Source organism: Eublepharis macularius, chromosome 15 (genome assembly GCF_028583425.1).
Source record: "Eublepharis macularius isolate TG4126 chromosome 15, MPM_Emac_v1.0, whole genome shotgun sequence".
Classification (NCBI taxonomy): Eukaryota; Metazoa; Chordata; class Lepidosauria; order Squamata; family Eublepharidae; genus Eublepharis; species Eublepharis macularius.
In genome coordinates this window covers 44,034,866-44,059,082 of record NC_072804.1, presented here as the reverse complement: position 1 = coordinate 44,059,082, position 24,217 = coordinate 44,034,866, and the positions used below count along the sequence as shown (strand labels likewise).

Here is a 24,217-nt window from a genome sequence, read left to right as displayed (position 1 = left end):
GCAGTGATCCATGGTGTGAGAATTAAGGTGTTAGAAGTGTGCCTTCCCGCTTTTTTGTTTCTGATATGTGGAGGGCATGCCATTGCTCTCCAGCCGTCCTGGAAAAAACGCTGCCTGCTTCCCTAAGCTCAGCCTCTTCTGCATCTGAAAACTGTTGGAACCAGGTGGGTTTGAATGCAAGCCCAAATTGGGTAAAGTGCACCAGATGCAGGGCTTTCAAACCGAAAGGATAAGACTTAAAAAAAAAAAACTCAAAAGCTTTTTATTCACAATGTTCTGACAGCCAAGCGGAAAATGCCTTTTCCTGAACCTGGTTATTTATATACGGCCGCTTGTGCTGGGGGCCTGGGTGCTTATTTGTGCTCTCTCACGCTCCTCCTCCCCTCTCGGTTGCTTTCTATTCACTCAAGGAAGTTTTGGATTGGGGTGGAAGAAAATAGCGGCTGATTAGGATCTACTGCAAGCATTCAGTGGAACAAAGAGACTCATGTCCTTGTTTGGAGTTCATAAAATCCAATGAATATCTAATTAAGTCTCAAACGGTTCAGCCTCATAGCTAGCACGGTCCCCCAAAAGACAAAAAAACATGTGCAAAGTCTTGTTGGGGTGTGTGTGTGTGTACTGATCAACTTTGAACGACTGGCCCAGAAACTTACATACAGGACTGAGACTAACCTATATTGCATTTCTAATTTTAAAAAATGTATTAGGTACATTTTTGTCTCTTATTTCCTCCAAGGAGTTTCAGAGTAGAATAAATGGTACTCTGAGCCTTACAACAACCCTGTGAGGTAGGATAGGTTGAGATAGAGTGACTGGCCCAAGCAAACATCAGTAAGAACCATAGAGACTCACAGTTTGTCTGCCATTCCCAGCTAGGGGGGGTGTAGACATTTGCATGTACAAGGATTGTGAGTGCTTTCCATATGCTCTTGAAAACAGGGCCGTTTCCACACGGCTTACCTTCCCTCGGAACGACCCAGAACATCGCGCAAAAAATGTGGAAGATTGCATTTTCTCGCATGAGATTTGCACGATGTCATGTTTTTTTGCGCAATGTTCCGGGTCGTTCCAAGGGAAGGTAAGCCGTGTGGAAACAGCCCAAATCTAGGCTGAGATAAAGTGATGCTTTTTTTTAAATCTTAGAGAGAGGGAGTGCTTGGCAGCTTGCAGTTTTATATTATTTACTTTATTTGTTTATTTATACTCTGCCTATCTCACTGAGACTCAAGGCAAAGTACATGATATCAGACAGCACAGAACAATCAATCAATTTATTTTGATATAGAATCAGCTCTGCAGAGTAAAAGAAGAATAGAATAAAAACAATAAAAATAAGAATAGGGTGGGCACATGTAATGCGACGAGCACAGAACTGTGGGCACAGGTTGTAGAGGAGACAGAATACCTTCCTCTGGCAAGGAAGTAAGTTATTGGGGCTCAGTCAGTCGCTTGCGATCCCACACGCCCAAAGGCAATATTTGGCAACTTTGTTTGTTATCTCCTGAGAAGAATCTGCAAGAAGGAGGGAGACATGATATTGTTCAGGTCTTCCTGGTAAAGTTGACAAGATTGGGGATATATAGTGAGATTGGATGTTATTGTAGAATGGGCAGTGCAGCAGAACGTGTTCGATAGGCTCTACTTTCCCTGTATGGCATGGGCAGAGCCGCTGAGGAAGTGGAACACAATGGTATCTGCCTTCCAGGAGGGCTGAAGGTAAAGCATTGAAGCGTGCAAGGATAAAGGATCTCCTTTCAAGATCTCAAGGGATCTAAGATAATCTGCTGGTTGATAAGCAGCATAGAACAATCAATTAACAATGTGATAGGACTAAAGTTATGGAATAAGGGAACAAAGGGAACAACAAACTAGTTAAGGCTGGTAAACTAAGCAATACAGAAAGTGGATTACAAGGTAATGAGTGCAGGAAAAGCAGGTGATACCTACAATAATCTTTGCAGCGGACTATTCCATTATAAAGTTGCCCTCCTGGGCTGTTCACTGTACTACAGTTCTAATTTCAGTCTAATTACAGTTTTGCACATTTGGTGGAGTGACAGCGCAGGAGCCTTCCTGACTTCCTCAGGCATACTGTCCCACAATACTGGAGCCCCCACTGAGCACGCACAGGAACGGGCAGCTGCCAATCTTCCCAGTTGCAGGGTGGTAGCTTTAAAGGGCTGCACTCAGGTGAGTGAAGCTGTTGCAGCTTATTTTATTGCATTATGATCTTTGAGGCCAAAGTCCAGCGGTCTGCAGGACTTAACTGCTCAGCTGTGCTGAGTCTTGCAAGAAAGAAAGTGCAAGATAGGGAGAGCTGTGATACACAGCAAGAGGCTATAGAAAAAAACTCCAGGCACCTCCTGCTCTCCTTCAATGCCTTATGAATCTGTGATTGCTCCCACTTTCTTAGCTTTTTGTACCAAAAGTACATTGTCAGCCTTCTGGGAAGAGAATGTGGCACTTCTATTCTGTACAGTGCTTAGCATTCTAGGAACATTCAATGTTAATACTATGTGTAATAGAAGAAGCAGAAGCTGTATCCCTAAGGGGAAGGGGTACAGTTCAGAATAGGTGCATAATATTCTTCCTTGGGCTGTTCCTCTTGATCTTAGGTGTGCAGCTGAGGCAAAGGTAGCAATATAACTTATTTTTTTCTATATATATATATACACCCCTCCCTTTTCTCCCCAATGGGAAACCAAAGTGGCTTACAACACCATTCTCCCCTCTCTATCCTCAAACAACCCCACAAGCCTCTCTACATGAGACATCTTATATCAAGTATAGGGACATGCAATGTTAGCCAGGAAGAGTAGCTTAAAAAGACAGAGCTAAAGGCTTTATCAATTTCACCTCTCTAAGCAGAGCAGACAGAGATCCAGGGCTTTTTTCTGGGAAAAGAGGTGGTGGAACTCAGTGGGTTGCCCGCACAGAAAATGGTCACATGGCTGGTGGCCCCGCCCCCTGATCTCCAGACAGAGGGGAGTTCAGGTTGCCCTCTGTCTGGAGATCAGGGGGCGGGGCCACCAGCCATGTGACCATTTTCCAGAGGTTCCAGAACTCCATTCCCCCGCGTTCCCCCTGAAAAAAAGCCCTGCAGAGATGGCTCCTCAGAGGGTTTGTTAATTTCATCTTCTCCTCCCCAAAGGGGAGGTGAAATTGACAGAGCCTTTGGGGAGACAAAGATGAAATTAACAAACCCTCTGGGAGAGTGCCCAGGTGAAGGTCACCCAGAGGGCTTCCATGGCAGAGTGGGGATTCGAACCCAGGTTTCTTAGATCCTAGTGCCAGTGCTCTAATCACTACACAACACTGCCTCCTTGCTATATAGGTGACTCAATAAGGCTTAGGGGGCTGTAAGAATGTGCCAGGAGTCCCCAAGTGCTGAACGTTGTTTTGTTGTTTGAATACCTTGTCTTCATGTAGTGGGAGTTTTCTTTATGTTATGGGGTTTTATGGCTTATTACTAAGTTGTGAGCTTTATGGCTTGAAAAGATGTAATTGAACTAATTAATATCTGTAAGGGATGGCACGTGCTGATATTAGCACCTGTAGTGAGTGAGAAAGGACAAGTCTTTGTTAAGACCTGGCTAAGAGTCTTAAATTTCTGGATGAATGCTAATTCAGCAGCTTCCCATTGGATTTTCCTTTTGAAGCTCTTCTTTATGGGAATAATGATTTTCAGTTCAGAATACTGGGGAAAAATAAAATGTTCACCCACTGTTTTCTGAATACTATGATTTTTAATATCAGCTTTATATCCTGCTTATTCTTTTGCACAAGGAGTGACCTGTTTGTCAAAGGTAGAGAGTAGAAGGGCATTATAGCATATATTGCATTGAAGAATGAGCGAGTGAATGAGCCTGACATGAGATCGCTGATACTATACAGGATACACGCACGCATGCACGCACACATGCACGCACGCACACAGAGCTGGGGGGAAAGATTAAAAATTTCCCCAAAGCAGTAAGAAGAGACAGTCCTCGTGTAACCCCCCTCGCCACTCATCCATTCCTGAAAAATACTCCCCAATAGTACGGCAAGGGAAAAACAGGATTAGAGAAGCTTGTGTTTCTCTTGTAACGTCTGATTTGATAAAGAGAGTGATGTGGCAAAAATGTGCTTGTCATGCTGAAGCACCAGAATGCCAGATGTGAGAATGCTGCAGATGCACTGGGTACGCTATAACTGCTCCTCTTGCAGGGCAGAGGTGGCGCTACTCTGCAGAACGTCGCTGCTGTCTCATTTCGTGACCTGCAGAGAGTCCCCGCTAAGAGTCCTTGCATGCTCAAGTACACTCCAAAAACAGCTTTAAAGCAAATAAACGTAATACATCACATAGCCCTCTTCTCAGGGTTATGCATCTTTGAATGTTTGAGCCTTGCCCCCTCTCACCTCCACTGCGTTAGTTAATGCCCCCTTGAGGAATGTACCCTATTTACTCTTCTCCACAGTGTTCTAACAACGCTGGCAACAGCTGCGCGGTACTCTGCAGTAGGCAGGAAGGTAAAAAGACCTTTGGATCCATCATCTAAGCAATAGGTCAAACGGAAAAAAGAAAATAAAAGTCAACTCATAACGCTGTTGTGCAGCTACAATTCAGAGTCAACACGCCAATTTTTTCACATCCAGAGCCATCTATGCTAATCCTAGGGCTGCTTTGCTGTGACGAAACAACAACAACAAAGCAATTGTTTGTGCAATTGTTCGAATCAGCCCCCTGTAAACTCTTGACACAGGTTTTCTTTTTTATTTATTAAATTTGTCTCTGACCTGTCTGATGATTTGCTCAAGGCGGGTGACAAAATTCAAGGTTGCAGCAGTGCAAAACAGAAACCCGACGACTGGAATTTCCCTCAGTTGTGGGCAACTGTGTGGAGGTGCTGGGTATTCTCTCAGCAGCAGGGATGGCCCGGATCCTAAAGAGGTCTACTCAGAATCTTACTGAGGTCTCTTCAGTGGGGCTTACTCCCAGGAAAGTGATCTTAGGATACCACTGTAACACAAGCTAAGGCCCCACTTATCAGGAAAAAAAGGTAATTTAATAATTGTTAGTATTTTTTTTAATATTCAGAGGCCCCTCATATTCTGAGGCCCTAAGCTGTAGTTTACTCACCTGATGCATAAACCCTAGCTTTTCTCTTCAGGGAGCGCCAATTCAAGGTATAACAACAAACAATAACAACAGCAACAATAATCCATTTATATACCACCCTTCAGGACAACTTAACACCCATTCAGAGAGCAGTTTATCAAGTGTGTTGTTGTTATCCCCACAACAATCACCCTGTGAGGTGGGTGGGACTGAGATAGCTCTGAAAGAGCCGTGACTGACCCAAGGTCACTCAGCTGGCTTCAAGTGGAGGAGCAGGGAATCAAACTATTTTCCAGATCAGAGTCCCACCACTGTTAACCACCACACCAAACTGGTTTTTATGGTTGTTCCACTGTGTCTAAGGTGCAAAATCACTCCATGTTCCAGACTGCAACTATTACACATCTCCTCAAGTCCTCAGTGAATGTGTAGGATTCACGAGAGGATGAATTATTACTCCTGGAGTGTACACATACACAACCCAGCAATTTTAACACCCAGGTGAATCCTCTTAGAATTAGCAAGTCACTTCTGACTTGAGCGGAGGGAGAGTTTTATTCCCCCCGCCCCACCCCGCCATTTTGCCCTTCTAACTCATCCCCTGTCCAGTCAGTATTTGGCCCCAGTATCGTTGCAATCCATGGCCTAACCTTGGCTATTGAAATCTCACAGAACTTGACTGCACAGCTTGTAACTCAGTCCTCTTTGTCCTGCAGCAGAAACAGGAAGAGAGAAAGACGCTGTCCGTTGTTCTTGGTGAAACGTCTGTGAGGCAACCTGGCAGAGGATTGCGCCCAGCGTTGCTGTGCTTTGAACCACATCTTCCTCCGTGTTGCAATACAGCAAAACTGAAGCATTCTGTGGCGCCCAGGAGCACTAACTGGTGGTGAGTTCCATCAACCTCAAGCAGTCCAGTTGCACAAACGTCCATCTCTTCTTTATATTTAGGTGCTTCATTTATAGCCTCCCTTCACCAGTCAGACTCAAGGCAGGTTACAGGAGGAGAAAATAATATAATGAAAACAGCAATACATACAATAGGCAAAGCAATATATTTGCATGGGCAGCTGTCAGTCTTACCCATTGGCAGGAGAGGGGTTTTTTTCTGGGAAAAGAGGTGGTGGAACTCCGTGGGTTGCCCTCGGAGAAAATGGTCACATGGCTGATGGCCCCGCCTCCTGATCTCCAGACAGAGGGGAGTTTAGATCGCGGCATGGAGAGCGATCTAAACTCCCCTCTGTCTGGAGATCAGGGGGCGGGGCCACCCGCCATGTGACCATTTTCAAGAGGTTCCGGAACTCCATTCCACCGCGTTCCAGCTGAAAAAAAGCCCTGCTCATATGACCAAAGTTATTGTAGTGGAGCATATCGGGAGAAGCACTCCTGCAGATTTGTGGGTCCTAGGCCTTGACTGACTTTGTAGGTAATAATATGTGTATCTTGAATTGAACCTTGAAACTGATCAGCAGCCAATGGAGTGACTGAAAAACAAGTATAATGTGCATACTCCACTGTAGACCCCAACAGTAATAAAGATGTGATATTCTCTAATAGATGGAATGTCCAAGTTGCCTTCAAGAGCAGACCCACATAGAATGTATTAAAGTAGTCTAGCCTCAAAGTTACTGTGGTATGGATCCATGGGGCCAGATCACCTCAAGACAGGGAGGCATCCTCCAGGCTAAATAAAAATGGAAAAAAGCAATTTTTTTGCAGCTGAATAACTTTATCTGTCCACTTTTACCAGTGAGATACACTGTTGTCTGATGCCTGTACATAGTAAAACCATATCTCTACTTTACCATAGGGAAAGATTTTAGAGATACATTTTTTTAAAAAAAGTTTGTAGCATGTATACAAGATTCTTTATCTTACTACATAAATGGGTAAGCGTGTTCGAGACAACTCACCTTGATTCTACTGCACAGGTGCACTCCTGTGCACCTCTAGTGGAAATAAGAGGCAAGTCCTTGGAAACAGCTTGCCCAGGAGGCTAGCACAGCAGTGTGCCACGCTGCCTGCTCTTCCCCCCCTTCAGCTACGTGGTTTGGCCCCATAGGGGCCGAACCCAGTGGCAAGCAGGCACAGGCGCGTGCCCTGTTGCTAGCTCCCCTCCTCCTTCTGTGCTCCCCATGCCTCCAGCCCTCCTGGTCCGACCTTGAACGGAGCTGCACCAGGTGGCTGGCAGGCACAGCAGCACTTGGCTGCCTGCTTCCCTCCTCCCCTCCACGTGCCTCCAGCCCACCCACCCAGTCCGACCCTGAATGGAGCTGCACTGGGTAGCTGGCTGGCAGGCACAGCAGCACCCCACTGTCTGCTCCCCTCCCCCTGAATGGGCCGAACCAGGTGGCTGCCAGATGCAGGAGTGCTCTGGGGGACCTGCCCCCCCCATCACGGCACTGGGGAGGCGGCAATGCCAGTTCCAGCCACCCTGCCCTCCCCTGATCAGGGCACTGGGGAGGGGGCAATGCCCAGCCCAGCTGCCTTGCCCTTTCTAGAGCCTATTGTATCTTTTCCCCACAACGGGCTTTGTTCCTAGTAGGACAATAAAAGGCTGTCAATCAGAATTACTGCCAGCTAAAAATTATTCGAGAGGTTTTTTTTACCAGCGGGAAGGTGCCAGAACTGATACCACATTTTGTAGACACTAAAAACATGGTAGATTTGGGAATTTGAAAACACAGTTCTCGAACGTTCATGTTTTAGCTCCACTAACAAAGTCATCCAGGCTTTTTTGTTGTTGTTGATGCAAGGTAACTGTATTTCGGTTTGGCACGTTGATAACACACCCCTTTAAAACTGGTAAATTGTATGCGTCATTAGCAGTGATTTTTTTCAAAAAAAGAGGTGCCGGTACTCATTATGTCCATCATTTTGGGGGTGCGAGCCTGCTGGCTGAAAAAGGTACCTATCTAGCTGGTACTGCATATTGGCGCGTACTGTCAGAAGAAATGCCCTGGTCCTTTTATTTAGTTATAATCTACCTTTCTCATTGAGATCCAAGGAGGATTACACAGTGCAAGTGAAAATATAATATCATCAACAGCTAGGACATTCACTGAGCAAAGTACCATAATAAACAACCATTAAAACATTCACAGTGCAATCCAAAGCAAAGTTACGCCAGTCTAAACCCATTGCTTTCAATGGGCTTAGGCTGGCATAACTCTGCTTAGGATTGCACTGTCAGTGACACAATGGAGTATGGTAGCAGAAAATCTGAAAAACAAGGGCCCTTTTCACACTGCTTACCGGGACTCGCAACGACGTGGAACATCGTGCTACAAACGTGGAAAATCGCATTTTCTCACGCGAGATTTGTACTCGTTGCGAGTACAACACCAGGCACAGAGATAAAAGCTTTCTGAAACAAAGTAGAACTAATTTACATGACATGTTTAGCAACATGGAAACTCGCTAGTAGGTGCATGTCTACATCAGTAGGCACATGTTTACATTGGCAGACAGTACTCAACAGAGTAGCGTATCGTCCCTATCCCTACCAATGCATCTCTCTGAGCTACTTCTTACAACTCTTCGCAGCATCAAACAAGTTTCAAATGTTTGGAACCAAACTCAAAGTGAGAATTATTTTTTTGCCCTCCAAATTTGTTTCCGTTCTATGAGCTGCTTGTTTCTCCTTATTGATGTTTTGAGCATTGAGTCATTTCAGGAACGAATAACAGAACTGGCGCTCTGAAACCACTGGGTCCATGTCATGTGTGGGCATGTAGAGTCGGTGTTAAGGGTTATGACATTATAGGAGGTTAAGACCCAGCTTGGATGCACAAAACAGCATCCACTTTTGAAACTAAGCAGGCTGGGCATAGAAGGGTGTAATTCTGCTTAGGACTGCAGCGTTGTGGGGAGAGAGGGAGAGAGAGCGAGAGAGGAAAAAACAGCTGCAGATGACCCAGATCAAATTCCTGTGCACACGCCTAGCGAGTAATGCTGGCACGAAGCACTTTGCCATAAAGAACACTCCTGGAAAATGCAGGAAGGTGGCATTTATTTACGCTCATGCTCTATTTTCTCTGGGTTGGTTGGCTCGGAGGGGATCTCTCGTGCTGAGCCAGTGTACTTAAGCCCTAGCAAAAGCAAAGCAAACTTGACATGCTGACATGCCCTAAGAGGCCAACATGGTTTTTGAAGGAGGCTGCTGCTAATTATGCAATTCACAAGGCTTTTTCTTTTTTAAAAAAAATGCTGATCTAATATCATGACAGGCAAGCTAACCATCCCTCCACCCATCCTGATAGTCCAGTTATCCAGCCCTAACTCTGCACAGTCATGTACACTGTAGGGAGGGGAGAAGAAAACGAACAGTGCCCAGGACAAAATCCCAAAACATGAAACCAGGAAATCTTGCAAAGCAGGTACGCCTTTTGTAGGAACTTAGGAGCTCCTTCTGCCAGACAGGTTGGTTTTCCTGGCTGATGGGGACCAGGTGGAAAACAGGTTAACAGAAGTTTGGGGAACCATTTACAGTGCTCACCAGAGATGTTGACTTTGCTGGCTGTTGGTAACTAGGAGGATGGATGGTGCTCCTTTTAGCCACCAGGCAGGTCTTGGTAGATAAGAACCTCGCGTTTCCCTTGAATGTAAGAGCTGCCTTGGCTGGGCCAGGTGTCTGTTGCATTTAGCTCTGTATTGTCTACTCAGACTGGCAGTAGCCCTCTGAAGTCTTACAAGTTTCAATGGCTTTAGAAGCTGATTCTCAGCTGTATTTTGGGCAAGTACCACCACAGGCAAACTGAACCTGAAATTAGGAGGTGGTCTCAAAGAGATACTTCGCTAAAGAGAAAGGGACCATAGACTTCACTACTGTTGCTTTGAGTAGGATCCTATTGGGTAGTTCTATGTTGTTCAGTTGCTTAGAATTGCTTATGCTCTGCTTCAGGATTTTTTTAACTCTGTATTGGATTTCTGCTGATGTGACGTCTTTGCCAATTCGCATTCCTATACTCTGTTGCATTGTTTATTGAAATGTCCTTGAAGTTGAATGTACTAGTCTCACACTATATAGTCTACCTTGAGTCTCGGTGCGAAAGGCAGACTGGTAAATGACATAAATAAATAAAATGGAGGTGGGGGACAATAATAACTGTGCTTATATACTGCTCTTCTAGACAGATTAGTGCCCCATTTAGCACAGTGAACTAAGTCAGTGTTGTTATTATCCCCCCAGTACAGCTGGGGAGCTGGGGCGGAGAGGAGTGGCTTACCCAAGGCTACCTGCCGCGCTCATGGCAGGAGTGGGAGTAGAACCAGCAGAGGGCTGATTTACAGTCCAACCACTTAACCCCTATGCTAAGACACTTTGGGCCCCTGTTGAAGAGAAAAGCAGGGTATAAATATCTAAATAAATGTGTTTGTTTTAAAGAAAATATTTCCAGAGAGTTGAAGAAACATCTGTGCAACCACCACATATACACAGCCTGGCACTAAGCTCCTGGAGGTGGAGGGGCCAGGACTAGTCTACTTGGAAATTACTGGAGCAAATAAAGCATTGTTTAGAGACATCTTTTCATGTGAGAGGAACAGAGAATAATCCTATCAATGAATAATTGTTCCAGGCCAAGAAGTATATGAAGTGCTCCTTTGTCACAAGCATTACCTGTCGTTATGCTGCAACTTTGTGGATGTTGACCAGTCGCCAACAGCTGAGGGAAGGTATTGCCACATCAGGGGGAGACACATGATATTTTAAGCAGAAGACTTGGAGTTCTTTGGTTAACCTTTTATTATTATGTCAGTACTGAGTCCCAGATGTCACTCTTGATAGCATAGCTTAATCCTAGAATGCTTTTTGTCGAGTGCCCATAAAATGATGCATGCTTCTGAGAATGTGCAGAGTATCATTTCCTCTCACCCATGAGGGTCACCAACCGGGATTATTGGATCCTACCAGGGCTTTTTTTCTGGGAAAAGAGGTGGTGGAACTCAGTGGGGTTGCCCTTGGAGAAAATGGTCACATGGCTGGTGGCCCCGCCCCCTGATCTTCAGGTAGAGGGGAGTTTAGATTGTCCTCTGTCTGGAGATCAGGGGGCGGGGCCATCAGCCATGTGACCATTTTCAAGAGGTTCCGGAACTCCGTTCCACTGCGTTCCAGCTGAAAAAAAGCCCTGGATCCTACACGTCTAGAATTAGAACACTGGTTTGAATGCCCCCCCCCCGGTATTCCCAAGACACAGAACCTCTCCATTTCAAAGCTAAGCACAGTTCTGAAAATTTCAGACACTTTGTTGTCACACAATAATAAAAACCAATCTGGGAAGACCCAACACAAACCAGCCCCACCCCCAAAGCATTTCAGCCAGTTACAAACCAACTGGAAGCAACCTGGGGAGGGAAAGATAAGTGTCCCTGCTTTGCATCCTGACGTTCTCATCCATACTATCTTCACTTTCTCTTTTGTAGAAGGTGAACAAAGTTTGAGACCAGAAGTATGTTAAAGGCCAACAAGATTTTCCAATGTATAAGCTTTCAAGATGAAGGGAACTTGACTCTTGAAAGCTTATACCCTGGAAAATTGTGTTGGCCTTAAGGTGCTATTGAATTCAAACCTTGCATATCTCCTGCAGACCAACACTACTACCCATCCGAAACTCCACAAAGATAGTGTTAGGCAAGGCCTGAAACAACGAAGGGTCAAAGTAAACACTGTTGAACTAGATGGACCAATGATCTGAGTTAGTATAAGGCCTTGGAGGAACTTGAATCAGTTACATTTGGAGTAAAAGAAGAACAGCTAGTCTTCCAGGAATAACACACTATGCATTCGAACTGGTTTGAAATTGGTTTGCTAGGCTTTCCTCAAAGAACCATGTCGATCTGGAGGTGAGTGCACCTACAGCCTGTAAAGGACACTAAAGGATATAGGCAAGAGAGAAATTAACCAAGTGATTTGTCTGTTGCCTTGTTATTTTACTAAAAACGGTAGTTGAAAATGTATATAGCGGGCTTTATTATGAGCAAATAAACATGTTTAACTCACTTGATTCTGATAGGTTTTTCAGTCATGTAGGCTGTTACACATTTTATGTTTTTAACAATACAAAATACCCTTCTGTAAACATCAACAATGTATTTTACGTGTACTTTAATGCTTTTTTTTTGCTAATATAGAAAAAAAATCATAAATGCCCTGATTTCTTCAAAGAACTGTTATACCAATCGTTCCTCGCAAACAGTAAAAACAGGCTCGAAACTCACTGAGGTTTGTCTTGCCTGTGAAGTCAGTAGTCTATCTGGTTCTTTAACCAATCTACAGACATCTTTATTCTCAGCGTACAAGCTGATTTTCCAGAAAGCCAGCAGACTGCAGTCTTGGAAGCAAACAAATATCCAGACTGAAAAGAGGAAGAAGATGGCTCAGTCATTTCCTGACTACAAACATGCCACTCCATGTTATTTATCTTTCAGTCCACCCACAACTTGTCAAGTTCTCTAACGCCTTCAAAACAAAGATGATTCATGGGACTTGCCGTACTGGTCATCCAGCTATGACTAAAATCTGGGGTGCTTTTTAAAGATGGAGGCAAGAACTCAGGGGATTCTCCATCCCCGTTACTCAAATAGATGGGGGGAATTAGCTTTAATGGAGGAAAGCGAGAGAGGGTAACTGGGATTTTCCATCTATGTTTAGGGGGATTATTCCCTTACTGAACTCTCAAATAAATCAGGCAGATGTCCAACCAGAAAGATTTTTTTTTATTAAAAGAGAAATAAAAAAGGCATACGTGCAAAAGCCATATATCTTCTCTTTATTATTACAGCACTTAGCCAGTACGTTAACCATAAATTTAAGTGCACATGCCATATACAGTATGCATACAAGGCTAGCTAAGAAAACCAGGGAAGAAAGGAGAGGGAGGAGGACACAGTTTAGGAAAGGTAACATAAATCTGTACTGAAAATGGGTTAGGGGCCTAGGCTCTAGGTCTGATTAATAGACTGCAGATACTTAGATAGACCAGACTAGCAAATAACTGATGTGTTCCTAGGTTTGTAGTAATTTGCATGTTTAGCAAAGGCTCCTGGGCCATGTGTTGGGAAAGACCACCATGACTAGGAGATGTGGTATAATGCAGAGCTAGGCTAGCCAAAAAGATTAGAAGAGGGAGAAGTGTGCTGAAACTAGTGCTCTTTGGAAGGCAAAGTTTGTTCCCAAGATTTGGATGTAAGAAGGTCACAGAGCTGAAACTGCTAGATGGGAAGAATCAAACACTTCTCCCTGGGAGAGCAGCAGTAGCTGGGAAGAGATGAAGAAACAGGGAAGAGCAAAGAGCAGGAATTGTTGACAGCTGAAGTCTTCATTGACTGCCTGAGACCAACACCCTAGTACAGAGCTGCCCCACTTCATCTTGCCAGAAGGAAAGGGGAACTCCTCCTAGGACAACAAGCAAGTTCCGGGATTCATACAGCATCTTCATAAAAAGGGCCCTGCTGTTGAAAGGCCTTCTGGATTTTTAGGACTCCATTCCGGCATAGCCTCTGGCCAAACCCACAGAACTGTCTGTGCCCTCTACCAAGTGGTTTGTGAGTAGGACTCTGCTCTGGGGTCACTAGTTAGTGAACCAGTATTGATAACCTTGGGAACATTTTCACAGTTGTATTCTGTTATATTTAAATAAATTGGATTTGCATTTTAAATTTTAAACATATCTCTAGAAACTGAACCTGGCCCTCCGGACTCTTGGGGTTACAGCAATAATTACCAGTCTTGAAGACAGAGGTCCAACACAGCAGCAAGACAGCCAGCGTTTCATGACAAAGAGATCCAAACAGATTTGGAGGTGTATCGTGGGTCCCAAGACACATACACACTCACTGGTTGGCTAGGGAGTCCAGTTATAGGCTGACATCACCCCGAAAACAGTAACTTAATGGGTTGTCCAGAGGTTGGACAATAAATTGGGAGAGGTTTGATGGGTCCTATCTGGGGTGGACTATAGGTGAAAAAGTGCTTGATGACCCTTTAAGTACCGGATGGGAAAATCTACCAGGTCAGGAGTTTCCTGGGAGCCTCATTGTCCTAAGTTGTGTGTCTCTCTCCAGGGCATGGAGGGGTGTCAGTCCGTCAGTTGACCACGCTCTGGTAATTTTCCAGGCTCCCTCTGGCTGGCATCCACTTTGGTCGAGGCAGTGCCTTGAACTTACGATATATGCGGAAGGAATGTTTATGATATTCCATCGGTAAACTCCCTTCTTAGCAGTGAGGAGGGGTATACCTGCTAACACTTCTTTGAGCATCAACTCTGCAATGCTAGAAGAACAGGGAAGAGATCTGGGACAGGGAAGACAAATGATAGACTGCAGAGGCCTGCTCAGCGGTGGAGGTTTGCCTCTGCAGCAGTTGCATGTGCTTCCATGTCACATCCAGAAGCAGTGACTATAGCCTGCCCAGGGTTGAAACTCTGATCATACTGTGGCTCAGTGGTAGAACATCTGCTTGGCATGCAGAAGGTCCCAGGTTCAGTTCCTAGCATCTCTAGTTAAAAAGGTCAGAAAGTAGATGATGCAGAGAACTCTGGCTGGGTACTTGGAAAACTACTGCTAATCCATGCAGATAAGACTCACCTTGGTAGACCAAGGGTCTGGTTCACTGTAAGGCAGCTGCGAGTCTTCCAAAGGGAAAACCAGAATGAAACAAGGGGAAGTCTTCCAAAGGGAAAACCGGAATGGAACAGATAATGTATGTGGCAAAATGGCAGAGATCAAGGAAGAAGAAACTCGTGAATGGCTCTTACAGCCAACACAGAGACGCAGAAAAGGCGCAAGAGAGCTCATTTTGCATGTTGACAGCCTCAAGATTCAAACCTGCCACTATCAGGAAACACTAAGGGGGTGGTTGCCCAATTTCCTTTCTTACTTCTGAGGTCTTGAGCAAACACTCGGAGCTAGCTGGAAATAAACTGCCCCCAAACATGCACCTGATTGGGCTTTTACGTAGCTGTTGTTCCGCCGCTCTACACACTTATTCAAACACTCATCTTAAGGGACATCATTTCCAGCCTTCTACAGAGAGGTTTTCTGGTTAGTTAACAAGATAGTAAAAATAACCCCACTCATGATTCTGTTATGTTTGGTAGTATGCATCCAGAAACCGTTACAACATAGCATTTTAAGAGATATTTGCTAAACCACTTTCCTTGTGGCATAGTTGCTGGCAAGGTCAGCTTTCAAGCCCTATGGAATTTAATGGGACTTCCTCCCAAATGAGTTTGTATACGGTTATACTACTGGGAGTGGATTTATATTACCCAGTTCTCCAAAGCCTCTGTATTCTTTTTTGGAAGGCTGCGTAAGTCTTCAGATACAAACACTTCCAAAAGTTTATTCTGCCCCCACTTCAATACATGCTACTTTATACAGAGCACAATTTCTGTGACAGGAGGAATCCTTTAGCATTGGATATATTATTATATGGAGGTGGGGATCACTTTAACCAACCCAAAAGGCTATGCTAGTGATCGTAGGACCTGTGTATAGGAAAGCCATTTGGAATGGGGGTTGTAGTAAGATGGGAAAAGAAGCTGGCTGGATCCAAACACATTATGTGCAGCAGCTAGCAATAATCTCAAGAATACAAAATAGTAAAGAGTCCAGTAGCACCTTAAAGACTGACTTTATTGTGGCATAAGCTTTTGAGAACCACAGCTTTCTTCATCAGTTGCATGGACGGACAGAGCTGTGTTTCTTGAAAGCTTGTGCTACAATAAAATTGGTTAGTCTTTAAGGTGCTACTGAACTCTTTACTATTTTGCAATTACAGACTAACGTGGCCAACTCCTCCGGATCTCAAGAATACAGACATTGCTTTTTAAGACAGGCAATATACTTGTCTCAGCCCATGTCAAATGCAGACTGACAGAGCAACAAGTTTATCTAAACCATAGACTAACCATCACAATATATTATTTGGTCTTATCTTTAAAAGACTGACTTTGTTATTAAATGTCTTGCACAATTACACACTTACCTTCCAAGTAACTCGTAAAGAAAACTTAACAAAAAGCTTTCACTGGATTTCAGCGAAGTATGTAACAATAAAGATATTGATCCAGAGGAGTTAGCCATGTTAGTCTGTAGTTGCAAAACAGTGAAGAGTCCAGTAGCACTTTTAAGACTAACCAACTTTATAGTAGCATCAGCTTTCGAGAACCACAGCTCTCTTCATCAGATGCATCTGATGAAGAGAGCTGTGGTTCTCGAAAGTTTATGCTACGATAGAGTTGGTTAGTCTTAAAAGTGCTACTGGGCTCTTTACTATTTAATAAGGATATTGTGATTTATAATCCAAAGAGGGGGATTAAAAACAACAAGGATAGAAGTTACACATATTGCTCTTCTTGCATCAAAAACTTCCCTCACAATAACTGTCATTTTCCTTACAAAGTTAGGATCTTTTGTGGTTCTTCTTGGCTTGTTTTAAATTCCTCTTTTCAGTACCATTGAGCATGCAAAACTGCCTATACAGTCAGACCGTTGGTCTAGCAAGACTAGCCTTGTCTACTCTGACTGGCAGCACCTCACCAAGGTCTCAGGTAAATCACATCCCCTCCTACCTGGAGATGGTGGGGACTGAACTTGGGACCTTCTGCTTACAAAACAGGTGTTCTGCCTCTGCTTCCACACACATTGCAAAAAGTACTTTCAATGTCTTCTGGTGCTTGTTTACAACTGGATTTTCCTGTGTGAAACAGGAAAATCCGCTTGCAAACAACAAACTGCATTGAAAGTATATTATCCACTGTGTGTGAAAGTAGCCTGAAGCCACAGCCCTACCATTAGCTGGTCACTATTAAAGAGTTCCAGCTGACGGTTCCCAACACAACTGTTGCAGGCTTCTTCCCATGTTACCGTATTTTACCTTTCAATGTAATCTGACCCCATGACAATCTGAAAAATAAAGGCACTGTGCTTTCAAGGAGCATCCTTATCCCAGCCCACATCACTTGCACCCAGCATGTATGGTCAATACATGCTGGCCGCTTCACACAGGACATTAATTACACAGGCGCACAAGAAATCCCTCTCCGAGCTGCATGAAGCAGTCCGTGCAAGTACTGTACACAACACCTCTCAGCTCATGAGCCCTACCCACATTCAGAGCAAGATTCGGGTCCAGGAGCACCTTGAAGATCAACTAGATTTCTAGGATATGAGCATTCAAAAGTCAGGATCTGATGAAGGGAGCCCCGAGTCTTGAAAGGTCACACCCGGGGAATCTAGTTGGTCTTTAAGGTGCTATTGGACCTGAATCTTGCTCTTCTACTACAGACCAACATGGCTACCTAACCTGAAATTATTCAGCTTGCTTTATTATTCAGTCCAGGAAAGGCTCCTCAGAATGTTGCAGAGAGATGTGCACGTTACTAGTCCACAGGGAGGTTTTGCTTATCCACACAGTCTTGCGGTACAAATGGCATCAGAAAAGAACTGGGAGGAATAATAAGCTCCGCTCTTTTTCTAGCCTGCAAAAACTTCACCACTGCACAGGTCCTTGGAAATGTACAGGCCAATCGGAAGCAGTTATCCCCCCTCTAAGCCCACTGACTTCAACTAACTCAGAAGGGTGTAACTGTCAGGATGCAGTCTTACTATAAAATTATGTTTACAGTCACTGAATGGAAGACACAGCAAGTCAGGGGCTTCAATAGTGGACATTTTCAGCCAAACTTCCTCCCGTCAATCCACTTATATTGCATATGGATCCCCACCACCACCCATTAAGGAAACACGGCACACATTTCAGTGGTCTCTTTTGGTTTAAAAATCTTTGTTCTCTCATCTCTCGTGATGAGAAATACAGTAACAAAATCATGATCCTAGGAGACCACACTCCATTAAAGATTAGCGTTAGATTTAACATAAAGAGAGACAGGATCCCTATCACATACGGTCACATTGCTTTTATCTGTACAACAAACTGCTATCGGGACACAAGACGCCCGTGCTTCACAGGCAGCAAGGAGCTGTTTCTTGAGCAACAGAAGAGATTAGCAATCTAATCTGTCTGTTCAGCATCCGGAAAGCTATTCATTCCTCTTACTCTGGCTGACATTTCTCCAGTTCCATTCATTCAGCATTATTGCTTCTCCAAAGTCTTTTTACCACCCAGTTCTATACAGGAAGTTTTAATGAATTGTCTAATACCCCAAACAAGCAGAGAAAAGAAGAAAATAATTGCACCAGTGTAGTTCAAGCGCCTGTATGAATTGGGTAACAATTGTGGTGTTTCACAGAAGTGATGGAACATAGCAGGAGCAGGACATTTTCAGGTCTAGATACAGGTTACCCCAACAAAGAGTTAACAAGTTTCTTTATACTTTACTAGACAAACACGGAAGTCTACAATTCGCCTTGCTAATGCCACGGATTTTAGTCCGGTGAAGGTTTCAAACTTTGTTGAGCAAAATAGTACAATACAGGCTGCATTGATGTGTGTGAACAGCTAGACGTATAAAAGTGGCTCCAAATCTGAAGAAAACTCAGGCACCAGCATGACAGATGGAAGTATGTGGTGGGGAAGGAAAAGTCATACCCTGTTAAACAATAGATGGTTTCCTAGAAGGGGAAAGCGAGGCCACATTATGTGAATGATACAACAATAACATCGATGGAAGCTGCAAGTTCTCTTTCAAACGATGAAGAGGCAAACCTCTAGAGAGGACAGCTCAGCGATACAGCATCTACTTTGCGTAGAGGAATTCTGAAACTCTGTCCCTGGCATCTTCCCTTGAAGATCCAGTCCTAGGAGATGGGAAGGACTTCTGTCTGAGACCTTGGAGAGTTGTTGCCGGTCATAATACATAAAATTGCCCTTGACAGACTTACTGTGCCATCCTAAGCGATTGCAAACTTCTAAGAATATAGACTTCAGTGTACTGAGAAAGGTGTAACTCTGTTTAGGGTCAGAGATCCAGGAATTAGCCATGTTAGTCTGTAGTAGCAAAATAGTAGAGTCCAGTGGCACCTTTAAGACGAACCAACTTTACTGTAGCATAAGCTTTTGAGATCCACAGCTCTCTTCGTCAGATGCATCTGACGAAGAGAGCTGTGGTTCTCAAAAGCTTATGCTACAATAAAGTTGGTTAGTCTTAAAGGTGCTACTGGAGTGTTTACTATTCTCTTTAGGCTGGCACTGTTTAAGGCAGCTTCATGTGAAAAAGTGAGAAACGATTATTAAATAAGCTTTGGTTAAGCATGGGACAAGAACAAGGATAAATTCCTGCCCAAGTTACTTAGGAATTAACTAGCACCCTTATAGAGTTAGAGAGGCAGCAGGGCTTGGGAGAACTAAGATTGTACTCCATCACCTGAAATTAAGACTGTCACTCCATTCACTTAAAGGAGACTGCCTTTTTCTCACACGGTGTACACGCCTGGCAGGTATCTTTGAAAAACCTTCTTTCCCGCCAGACTTAAGCAACAATTTTATGTCTTGCGCCGAGATGTTCTCTTCGATGAGCCTAGCATGTTCCCAGTTGCACATAATGTATGCCACCCTATCTATAGGAGCATTCATGAAAAGGTTAGTCAAGACTCCATCGCTTCTGCGTTTGTCATCACAAAGGATTCGCACATTATCAAGAGATACCATCTGGCTGCCTACGAAAAGAGTGGCCTATCACGTGCAGGTCACGGCAACAGAATCAGGCCAAGTAGTACGCAGTATGACTCACACTAAACCACTGTAAACATGCTATAAGCCTTTCATTCATTCTTAAAGCATTTTTCCCCCCTCAGTCACCCAGAGGCATTACGTTAATTGCTTGAAAAGAAGAAACTGGAGAGTCCGATTTACCCATGAAAACTCTTTGAGATTAGAAGCCATGGTGAGACACAAGCACTAGCTACTGAACCACTACTACAAGAGAGGTGGTGACCTAAGAACTTGTGTTGATTCACAGGACACGTACCAGTTCCCAGTTATAAACAGAAGCAGAAAAATACGGTTTGTGTCTCAGAACATTCCCAATTCAGAAGAAACTCAATTCTAGATCAAAAACTTCTGTTTTAAAGAAATTACAGCTGACATTGTAAGGTTGGTCTGAGCAATGGTTCCCAACCTTTTTGGTGTGGTGACCCACAAGTCCAAATTTACATGGTATTGAGACCCACTTTTAAAACAACAACAAAACATGACAAATCAATAAAACCGCCAAAGCCAGAAGAGTCCGCTTGCAGAACCTATGCAAACTACAGGTTGGGAAACACTGCTTGTGAGCACATTTGAACACCAAACTTAGGCTTGCAGTTGCTTTAAACAATCCCAGCGTAGGTAATAAAAGAGAAGCAGTCCAACAAGGGTGTTCAGTTTGAGGTTTTAAATTTTATTGGGGGGGAGAAAATCATTATCTGTACATTCACACTTCATTGATCAACAATGACGTGCTGCTCTGTGCTCTCAACAATAGGGGGCAGTAGCAACTTCAGAGTCTGTGGACAGAACATTCTGCCTTCCCCGACACATTTGGAAATAAGGGAGACCGAAAGGGGAGCAAGCTTCCAGGCACACCAAACATTTCCTTTTTCTGAGAAACACAAATTAGAAGTAAAACTCATCTTTCAAATCAAACCCTAGGAGAAAGAAGAGTGCGCCAGGATGTTTAAAAAAAAAAATCTTGTTTGTAGCTGCGGTTAATTTTTTTTTTGTTTCTCATGGATATTGGAAACACGGTTCTTTGGGTGGCACGGGGCTTGCACGCCTCTTCAATTTTTCCCAATAATCTCAAAAGAAAGCTCAACCTAGTCTTTCCAAATAAATAAGGATGGGGGGGGGGGGAGCTATTAGATAAATAAGATTTTTTTTTAAAAAAAAAACAGTAATATACAAGAACTTTTTAAACTTTTGGAGCCAGTTCATCTAAATGACAGCTTGAAGCTCATGTGCGTCATTGCCTGGAAGTCTTATGATCTTGTAACCAATTAGCTAAGACAAATTTATTTTTGACCAAAGTTTGAAGTGGACTGGTTATTTAGATATATGGCGATGGGGAGAGGGTCATTTGTGCATTTGCCAATTTAATTTTTAAAAGAGGGGGTAATAAAAAAAGCTTGAGGGAAGAGGCCTCTAACTCGAAGAACGACTGGTTGCCAGCTTCACAATATTAAGGGGGCATGTCATTATTATTTCCCAGTCATACACCCTTTCTGATTGGAGAACCATTTAAGAAACAAAAGCCATTGGGTTAGAGAGTTCTGAATAGCTTGCAAACTTCACTGGTAAAGCCAACAGCAAGATCCTGCCCAATCCTTTCCTCAGCAGTCCAGACACAGTTTTCACGAAACCCCATTTCCTTTTCCAGGAGACCAAAGTTCTGTAGCTGCCACACGAACAAGCCTCAAACTGGGCTGTCTCTTGAATTTCATTCCGAGCTGCAAAAAGCCTCCTGCTATAGCACAAGAGAGAGAAAAAAGCACACACACAAACAGCCCCCCTCCCCCCCGAGAAGGAGCAATGCAGTGCGAGTCTCCAATGATTGTCCGTTGTGGTTTAGGAGGTGGGTGAGGGATAGCCGAGAAAGCTTGTATGCATTTGTGCGGGGTGGGGGTCATGAAAGGGAGACGTTACAGAGGTGTTAAAATCAAGCCACGGGGAGGGGGGGAAGCACCCGCTCCCAGTCGTTCAGCAGCTGATTGCGCTGGGCTGCTGCTTGCTGACAAAGTCCGCAATGAAGTCAAACTCGTTCTGTCCCAGAAAAAGTTCCGGCAGCTCCTGAATACGGTCCAAACCCAGTTCCATGACCAAGGAGGTCAAAACCTCTTCGTCGACGAGATCCGTGTCCATAACGTTCAAGGTCAAAGCAGGAGAGGGCATATGCTGCATGCCAGGGTGCTGGCTGGGTCCCACTCTGTACTGCTGTGCACCGGCTCCCACAGGCCCGTTGCTCATGCCCATGAGAGGATGGCCCTGGTACTGGGTATTGAGTTTCTGCAAGTGCATGCTAGCCATAAGCTGCTGAGTGCCCACGGGTCCCATGTACTGTTGCTGCTGCTGGCTGGGATTGCTGAACATCATGGTGTTCGGCACCTGGTGATGCCCCATCTGTCCACTGATGCCTGGCCGTTGCCTCATCCCCGCATCCAGGCCGGGGTTTCCATACGGCATCATCTGGTGGTTGGCAGGTATCGTCCTTAGCATATGCTGCCCATGCTGGGGAGGGCCCTGCAGCCCGTTCACCGTCATCCGGTAGCCTTGCAGCCCGTTCACCCCGTGGTTCATGGACATCATCATGTGGTCTGCCATGGCAAGATGGGCACTGCAAAACAAGAGGAGTGGTTATGGGCGGTGCAAGCACTATATGGGGCTACTGGCCACGCCAAAGTCTCTGCCTGGACAATAAAAGCACAGGTTTCCAGGCAAGAATGCCCAAATGGCAACTCCCTATAGGGGACTGCATATATTTTGCATTTTATCTTTTAGTTATTTTTAACTTGCTTTTCTCACAATGGGGACACAACGCAGCTTGTGGCATCATTCTCCCCTCCTACATCTTGTCCTCCTACAACAACAAACCTGAAAAGAAGGTTAGGCTGAAATAACATGACTGGCCCAAGCTTCTGGGGCAGAGTGGGGATTCGAACCTGGGTCTCACAGGCCCAAGGCCAGAATCTAACAAGCGTGCCAGACCACCGACGAGTCAGAAGAGATGCTATGGAAGGGGCTTTGAGAAATGTATTAAAGATTACTTGATTTGAGGTCATTTGAGGGACAAAGGTTAATCAAAGCATCTGACAGAGATACACACACTGTATATTGAAAGACAGGACTAGAGCTCATTAAGTACAAATGAACAGCAACCCATATGGAAAAGGGGGTTTGGAAGAGGAGTAAAGTCGAAATGGGATACAGCAGGAAAAGCCCCCAAAAGGACAACAGGAACACCTGGCCACCTAATAAAAGGGGGCACCCACCTCCAAACAGGGCAGTGTTATTTGTACTTGCTCCTGGTAGCACAGGGCAGGCAATGCTGCCCTCTCGTGTCTGGGAGGATAAAACACTTACCCAGGGATCGGAGCTTCACCTAAATATTTAGCTCGCACATTTTATGAGACTTTTGAGTTGCCAGTGTGCTGCATTCTAAACAAACAGCGGCGACTCTTTATTTAGTGCCTAGAAGACTCTTTATGCCAGTGCCTAGAAGACGCATCTCAATTCCAGGAGCTGCGCGCCTACAAAACTAGGAAGCCTTTTTCTAAAAAGACTGGAGGTGAATTGCAACCTCGCGCAGGATCAAGGCGGTCTCTGCCCGCCAGGAGCCAGCAGGCAAGGTGGCCGCTTGCAACAGAGTGGCTGGAACGCCCGGCGGAACGCGAGCCTTTTGCGCCCGTCTTGCTTCCCCCGGCCCCCAGCCTGCCTGCCTGCCTGCCTCTCTCCCTCCCTCCCTCCCCCTCCGCCGGCTCAAGGCAGCTCCCGCTCCGGCACATTCCGCCAGCACAAAGATCAGCACTTTGAACAAAAAGTTTAACCCTTTCGCGCCCTCTCCCCGGCTTGGCTCCCGAGCCCAGACAATGCGAAGCGATTCGACGCGGGCTGCAAGCGCCGTGCGCGCAACGGGGCGAGCGGCAGGGACGCTGGCGGGGCTCCTTCTCCCTACGGCGCACCGGCCTCCGCCCCCACCGGAGCTCTCCCCCCACCCCCAACCAATGTCACCCCTGCCCCCCAAAATACATACCCCGCAAAGGCGGCGGCGATCCGATGAGAAGCAGGCGACGTGATCAGAAGCCGGCGGCGTTTGCAACGCGATTGCGCCCTCCCTACAAAGCCCGCCCGGGCGCCCGCTTGCAAGCCCCAGCCCAACCTGGCTGCATAAATGCCCCCACGCACACCTCCTCCGCGAGCGCTCTGCTGTGTATACAACAAGTAGGTTAACTAGGACTTTATATATGCAAAAGAGGGGCGGGGGACCCGAGACCACGCCCCCGCCTTCGGATTGGCCTCGGCGCCGGAATGGCCCCGCCCATCCCCACTCCCCTCCTTCACGGGGGCTGGAAACTGGGGTCCCGCCTCCCTGTTTTTGTTTCAGCTGCGGAGAAGGAGGCTCGGAGAGACAATGGCGAGAGCTGCTGGCAGAGGAGCGGGGAGGGAGCGAGCCGGGCTGC

At 45.3% G+C, this 24,217-nt stretch overlaps 1 protein-coding gene across 1 annotated transcript; it reads right to left on the bottom strand.

Moving 5' to 3' along the window:
* Positions 1-20,424: 20,424 nt before the first annotated feature.
* Positions 20,425-23,952, bottom strand: CITED4 (Cbp/p300 interacting transactivator with Glu/Asp rich carboxy-terminal domain 4). The gene is made up of 2 exons (XM_054999992.1): positions 23,791-23,952; positions 20,425-22,374 (listed from the first exon to the last, which is right to left on the bottom strand). The coding sequence occupies exon 2, from the start codon at positions 22,359-22,361 to the stop codon at positions 21,741-21,743; it is 621 nt and encodes a 206-aa protein (XP_054855967.1). The 5' UTR covers positions 22,362-22,374; positions 23,791-23,952; the 3' UTR covers positions 20,425-21,740.
* Positions 23,953-24,217: the final 265 nt, after the last annotated feature.